Source organism: Rousettus aegyptiacus, unplaced genomic scaffold, assembly GCF_014176215.1.
Source record: "Rousettus aegyptiacus isolate mRouAeg1 unplaced genomic scaffold, mRouAeg1.p scaffold_m13_p_16, whole genome shotgun sequence".
NCBI classification, from domain to species: domain Eukaryota; kingdom Metazoa; phylum Chordata; class Mammalia; order Chiroptera; family Pteropodidae; genus Rousettus; species Rousettus aegyptiacus.
In genome coordinates, this window is record NW_023416291.1 from 35,003,352 (window position 1) to 35,011,034 (window position 7,683).

At 47.0% G+C, this 7,683-nt stretch overlaps 1 protein-coding gene across 1 annotated transcript; it reads right to left on the reverse strand.

Annotated features, from left to right (window-relative positions):
* Window positions 1-1,167: 1,167 nt before the first annotated feature.
* LOC107519892 (CD209 antigen-like) lies at window positions 1,168-5,366 on the reverse strand. The gene is given in 7 exon segments (XM_036233348.1): window positions 1,168-1,318; window positions 1,462-1,467; window positions 2,133-2,239; window positions 2,990-3,138; window positions 3,448-3,458; window positions 3,541-3,619; window positions 5,306-5,366. Coding segments are annotated over 7 exon segments (564 nt in total).
* Window positions 5,367-7,683: the final 2,317 nt, after the last annotated feature.

The window sequence follows — 7,683 nt, forward strand, 5'->3', positions numbered from 1 at the left end:
TGACAATAGCCTCAGCTGACCTCACAGGGAGCTCTAAACCAGAATAGTCCCGGGTGGAGACAGTGTGGCTAGATCTTGTCCCCTTATACCAGTGTGAGCTGTGCCAGGAAAAGGACATGACCTTTGGTCAGGTGGCTCTCTGCAGCTGAGTTGTCCCCAAAGGGGCTGTTGCCTGTCTGCCAACAGACTTTCCAGCAGCTGGAGCCACACATTCTTCCTCTTGGGCTGCCCGCTCTGGGGTCTACCACATCACTGAGGCAGGACAGAGCTGGGGTGCCTATATGCCAACTCCCAACAATCACTGCTTGACCAGGGTCATTAGCTGCCTTGTGCTTCCAGCCTTCAAATGAGCTCCAGCAATCAGAGAAGGCTTCCTGACAAGGAAGCAGGCAATGGCAGAATAATGTTGGGAAGCAGAAAGGCATGCGTGGATGTGATGAAGCTCTGGGGCCATGTGGCTACCTGAAGTGATTTGAACAGTGTGATCTTGTCAAGACAGAGAGAGCAGACCAATGGAACACACAAGCCCTCATCGTATTCCACACCGGGTCACTTTATAAAGCTCTGTTACAAACCAAAATTCAATGAAATAAATCTGAAGATCTAATTGGCTTTATTGAATGATTCATGGATCAAGCAACGTCCTATCTAGCAAGTAAAAAGGAATTCCAAGGAGCTGGATAAAATGCAGAAGAGAGTGTGGCAAGGAAGTTAAAAGAGTGGATTATGTCAGGCAAGATCACTTTCCATTAGGGGGAGGCAGGAGTCTTGGCTAGTCCTAACCAAGAAATTTCAAGTTGACTGGTTGGTTAGAGCTTACATTCCTGGAAGGGGCTGAAATTGCACTGAACTCTTTGTATGCTGACATGGGGCTTAGCACCAAGTGACTTCATTTGAACTTGATTCTTCTTATTTTTTTAGAGATCTCCAAGGAGCAGGGTGCCCAGAACTACAACCTCTGAGCCAAGGGGAACCTTGAGGCATTAGAGGAAGGAGAGAATTCAGCCAAGGAGTGAGAAGTCTGACAGAGAAGAGTTCCAGAGCTTTTGTTAAGATCTCAGCATGTACAGACCAGGAGAAGGAATGCTGGCGTAAACATGGGTGAGGTTCTGCAGAGCCAGCAGAGGGGAAGTTGAGGCTGCGGGGATCGAGTACAGAAACCAGGCTTCAGTCACTGAAGCAGGAAGCTGTGGACTTTTTGCAGATTCAGAATTTGCTGATGTCACATTTGAAGTTGTTCCAGCCATCACCTCTGAATTCTGCACGATCTTCCTTCCCACTGCTGTGGGGTTCTCCTTTGTTCCAATACTTCATGAAGCTGCAAAGACAACCCAGACGAGGAGCCCCTGTCCCACTGTGTTAACTGTGGTCCTAGCTTCTGTTAACCTGTTGTTTTCACATCTGCATGTGTCAGGCACGCCTCGTTCTGGACAGTCTAATGGCATGCCTGAGTCACTTCACCTTGGCCTCCTGCCCCCACAATTTTAGCAGGAGTCCTCCTCTCCAGGACATGCTTTTCAAATACAAACTGATCAATCCAGAGCCCACACCCCCAAACACCTCAGTTATCAGGCTCTCACCTTCCAGGTCACTATTCCCCTGTCCCAACCACCCCAAGGCAGATACCAGACAACAGGGCCCTATGCCTCAGAGCCCACTGAAATTTTCTAAACTAGCCAACCTTAAGCCTGCTTACCTAAATTGCCCAATCCTGCCTGCCTGTGAAAACCACAATACAGGCTCTTGCCCACAGTTCCTCCTCTCCCTCTGCCTCCTGACCGAACCTGGTGCTTCCCTGTGCAAACCCCTGCAATGTGGTGTCCACTTCTTCTCTTGGAACTTGTGACTATAACAAACTGTCTTTTCAATGGCAATCTGATCTGTGGGCCTCAGATATTCTGCTGATATTCACTATATTTTAAAACACCCACCCAGGCTGCAAGCTCCTCCTGCAGCTCTGATGGTGGAATTTGGGGCACTTGCCATCCTATAGAGACATGAGTATGATTTTCAACTCAGTGAAAATCTCAGACTATTAAGTCTGAGGATCAGGAAGTGGGAGAAGATCCTCATGTCAGGGCTCACTCCCACTTGACAGAGGGACGGACCCCTTTTCTGAGACTTATTTGAGCAACTGGGGTGAATTGTCCACCCAGTGCCACGTGCCTTCATGTTTCAGGTCTGAGAGCCCCATGCAGGTGAGGCAGTTACCCTTGGAAGTCTGCAGCTGCAGGAAGTTCTGGTGGATGAAGAGAAGTCAGGAGGGAGCTTGTCCCTCCACTTTCCGGATTCGACATCTCTTCAATTTCTTGCCAGGAAGTTCATCTTTTAGTCTGACCTTCGGGCTTCTAGTTTGCCAGATCCTGAGCCCCCACATGTGCTCAGGATGTCTGAGTTTCTCTCACATCTGTATCCTATGAGCACACCAGTTCTGACTTGTAGACATATGTGCACACCTGGTCTCTCATCACACATACTTGGTAATAATACGTGGTTGTGGGTTTCACATGTGCTAAGTATATCCACACATATTTACTCATGCCTGGGTTTAATGCACTGAAAACTGTTCATGACAGCTCCTCATATACATCTCTTTTCAGCTTCTCATCGAGTGACATCATGTCAATAGCTTGAAATCAACCATCGCGGGAGAATTTATACCAGGGAAATAGGCAAACACTAAATTGGCAAAAGCTAGAAATCAGGACATTCCCCCCACCCCGACTCAGAGAGCTAGTTGTTAAACACTTACCAGCACACCACTGGGGTTTATTTACATGTTATGTGTCCCCCAAAACACTCATACATGTTTAGATCTTGTTTATATCTCCTTGCAAAGTGCCTGCGACCCCCTCATTGATACCCTTCTCCTCCCTGCCTTTCCACAGGGAGTTATAAGCCTCTCTCCCAGAATACCCACTTTACCGTCTTGTCCCCAGTTGGCCCATGGTCAGCAGCATGCTTCAGGTCCTCGATAGGACTGATGTACCCACTCCTCAGCACTTTTGATCACCACAAGTTGGACGCCCACTTCCTGGCTGGCAGCAGCAGAGTTTGGCCAGTTCTACTGGGAAATGAAGAAGTAACAGTTTCCTAGGAAGAAGGTCCACACCCAAGGACAGGAGCAGCACAGGGGGACTGTTGGAGAAGGTGGATCCGGAGGCCCCTATCCCTGTACCTTCCCACTCTAATCTCTTGAAAGTCGAGGTCCCACCTTGACTCCACACCCTACATGGACCATTCATTCCCTGTCCACTTCCTGAGACTGCCCTCAGCCCCTGGAGAATGCAGGAGTCCTGACCCTCATCTCTTCCAGACTGGAAGAAATAAGAGCTTTACAGCTCAGAACAGGAGCCTGGATTAATTTAGTGCCATGTGTCTGGACCCCTTGCAATACCAAATACCAACATCCTCATGACTGGGTTAGGGTTAGGGTTCTTATTTCACAGAGGAGGAACCTGAGGACCAGAGAGGAGAACGGACACAAGCAGAGTCACACCAAGGGTCTAGGCCCTAAGATCCCAGTGTCCGGCCACTCACCTGGCCTTCAGCTCGGTCAGCTCCTGGTAGATCTCGTACTTCGAGTACTCCAGCCCCGGGGTTCTGGGGACCTTGAAGACTATGCCAAGAAAAAAAGAAACTGAAATGATTAAACACCTACTGTGTATTGTACCCTACACTGGCCCTTCTGGATCCTTCTGAGAGTCAAGGTCTTTGTTAATCTTATTTGAAGATGAGAAAATTTGACATCCAGAGAAGGCCACACCAGGAGGTCTGCTGTAATCAGCACTCTTCCCTCTAGCCTTCTCCCCCTCCTCCCCTACACCAAAGGTGGGAGAAGCTGTAGGAGAGGCTACTAGGCAGCTGACCAGAGAAACCCAGAGGGACCTGGGTCCTGACTTTTAACCTCGCCATCCTCTAGGACCTGCTGTCCCCTCACTCTGCCCACTGCTAGCCTATGTCCGCAGCCAAGGGGCCCAAGCTTGGGAGCCCCTGACCCTCAAGGCCTGCCCCTGACCTTGGAAAGGATGGCTACCAGGAGTCCAATGAAGAGTGTGAGAAAAAAGCAGCAGCACCTGGGGTGGGTGGGGCACCTGTCCTGAGGAAGAGAAGGACAGATGGTTCCAGCACGCCTGGGTGCCTGCCTCAGCCTGCTCCATGGACAACCTGTCTCCCATCCTCTAATTCCTGCCCCTACCTCCACCTCCCAGGACCCAGAGGTCCAGGCCCCCTGCCCTTACCTCCTCAGGAGTCCGGGCTCCCCATTTCCATTTTCCCAGGACTCAAGAGGATCCCCAGACCCTACCTCCTCAGGACCCAGGAATCTGGTGGTAGTTGTCGTCTGCTGCTCCCTGTCCCCTAATCTTGTTGCACCTGCAAAGGTCCTGAAGCCATGAATCTATTGGAATCCAAAGACTTTCAGGGGAGTCCAATGCCACTGGTTATCAGCTCTTCCTCCTGTGAACAGGCAAAGCACGAATCAGAACCTGGACAAGCGGAGACCAGAGCTAGCCATCCCCTTGCCCGTCTCCCCAAGATTCCAGAGTCCCCACCCAGCCTCACCCAGGGCACCCAACTGCTGTGCCATCAGTTTCTTGGGTCACTCACGTCCTTCCACCCACTGTCTTCAGATGCCTCATCCAGGATCTAGGGGGCCACAGCTTTTACTTCCTGCCTTAGGGTTCTCACTCCCTGTATTATCCTAGGTCCTTGCAATGCCCCTGGATGGAAATCAAGATAGATCCCCAGACACCAATGCAGACATAGAGAAAGTTTTATCGAGCTTTGTACAAGGAACACCATGAGAAGGAAAAACTGGGTTCTTCTCCCAGGGAAGCTGGGACATTGGTTTTAAAGAGTTCGGGAGTGGGGTTGGAGGAACCTATATCTAGGCAGGTATAGGGGGAGGTGTCTTGGAGCCTGTGCTGTTCAACTACACACTTCTTCATGCATGGCATGTCTCATTAGCATGTTAAATCCCCACCCCCAGGTGTGATTCCTAGCATTATAGTGAAGAAAAGATTACACAGGGACACTTTTGAGCCAAAAGGAAAGTCCTTTCCTTGGCCCTCTGTAAGTGGGTCCTTGCCTTAACATTGATTATTCTCCCTAGGAGAGGTGTCCTTGGGGAACTTATCTAAGTGTTAGCGTCTGGCTCCCATTTGCTCAGCCCAACTGACTGGGCAGCAGGAAGTTGCCTGTCTTATCTACACCTGCTTTCACTCGGGGAACAGAAATAGGGAACTGGGCACTGACATGGGAAAAGGCTGGAGGGAGGAGGCCTCTGATAGGAGGTGGTCTAGACCTTCCAGAAATGCCGGGTGGTGCTGCCAGGTGGTCTGGGGTGGGGTCAACAGCTCGGCCATGGCACGGCTGGCTTGGGATCTTTCTGATGAACTCTAATAACATGGAAAGTAAAACTAATTTATTATGCCTCCTCCGCATAGGGCAGAGTGTGCAGGCGGTGCCTCTGATCTTCCTGGAACCACTGTTCCCTCTGACCCCCGGGCCCTGCTGCCTGGGCTTACTGATGTCTGCATTTATGGTGATTTCTGCTGACTTTGAGAATAGCAGCTGAATCAGAATTGCTTATGTTTATTTAATGCGTACTATAGTGGGGGCACTTTTCTAACTACTTTATATATGAATTTATTTACTCTTCCCACCCTGGGGGTAGATAATACACTCACCATTTTACGGATAGGGGAAATGAAGCACAGAGAGGTTAGGCTTCGGGCCCAAGGTCACACAGTTGGGTTAATAGTGGAGATGGGATTTGAACCCAGACAGTCTGCTTCCACAGTCTCCACTGTTATCCAAAAGGTATAAACAATAACAAAGAGGAATCAAAAGTTCATAGATTTATTCACAATAGTCTCAACCTGGAAAGATCCAGGTGACCACCAGCAGGAGACCAAAAAATAATTGTGTTATATTCATGCAGTGGAACACTATGTAACAATGAAAAGCAAATGACGGACACATGCGACAACATGGATGGATCTCACATAAGCAAAAGAATCATACACAAAGAGCACACACTGTAAGATTTGATTTTATATGAATTTCGAGAACAGGATGAGCTAAAGTTCGATGGAGATTCAGAATTGAGGTTAACTGGAAGGGGTGGTGGGGACTGGCCAGGAGGGGGTACATGGAATTTTCTATGTGCTAGAAATGTTCTGTATTTCAATCTGAGAGGCGGTTACGTGGGTGCATCATAGGTAAAAGTTTCTCGAGCTGTACACATAAAATGGTACAGTCCTATACACATACATTATCCCAATGCCAGTGCCTAGATTTGAGAGTGTACTGTAGTTACATAAGATGTCACCTTTGGGGAAAGCTGGGTGAAAGGTCCACGAGACCTTGCTGAACTACCTATACAACCTCCTGAGACTCTATTGTTATTTCAAAAGAAAAAGTAAAGAAAAACAGTTAATAATTAAAAAATCATACTTTAAAAAAATTTAAGGCTAGCAAACTCATTAATGTATTTCATGTATGAACCAAATTTTGAGCTTTCCATCAAAAACATTACACTCAGAATTGTTCTTTTTTTTTGAGATGCCACTGTTTTAAATGTTAAAGATGAATAAAAAATCTTCAAGTGTTCACATAGAATGGTGGAGTAGAGTGACTCGAATTCTGTTGTTGTTTTTACTACCTTTACAATCGCTGAGGTTTTGTTATATATTTCAAATCTCCTTTTTAAAGAGAAGAATCTGTAGGACCACGGGAGTTGGGAACCTGAGCTTTGCTCCAAGGGAACAACAATGAGTGATTCTAGGTCTGTACGAACTCACGCTGTGTATAGCTTGACTTCGCTATTCCTTAGGGAAATGCAGGTCAAATCTGAGGTGAGACATTACCTCACATTCATTAGGATGGCTACTTAAAAAAACAAAACAAACAAACTAACAAAAAACAGAACATAAAATGGTGGCAAGGATGTGGAGAAATTGGAATATGTGTGCATTACTAGTGGGAATATAAAATGATGCTGCTAGCTGTTCCTCAAAAAATTAAACATAGAATTACCCCATTGCTAGGTTCATACCCCCCAAAATGTGAAAACAGGGTCTTAAACTGATACTAGTATTTCATGTTCATAGCAGCATGATTCACAATAGCCAAAAGGTGGAAACAACCGTATCCATCAACGGATGAATGAATAAACAAAATGTAGTTATCCATAGGCATGGAACATTATTCAGCCTTCGAAAAGAAAAGAATGCTGATGCCCGCTACAACATGGGTGAACTTGAGGACATTATGCTAAGTGAAAAAAGCCAGACACAGAAGGACAGATACTTTATGATTCCACTCACATGAGGACCCTAGAGGAGTCAGATTCATAGAGACAGAAAGTTGACGGCAGGAGCCACGGGATACGGGGACACAGTGTCACTTTGGGATGATGAGAAAGTTCTGGAGATGGATGGTGGGGATGGTTGCACAATATTATGAATATGCACTTAGAAATGGTTTAAATGGTCAATTTTATGGTATGGATATTTTACCGTGATAAAAATAGTTTTTTAAAAACCTGTGTGTCACTGAGTGTGCCCATATCAGCAGTTGATTGCACATCTGAGAATTCTGAGAATTAACTTCCATGTAGAAGAAAGGAATAAAAATGGAATTAGATGATGATTGCACAGCCCACAAACATACCAGAAA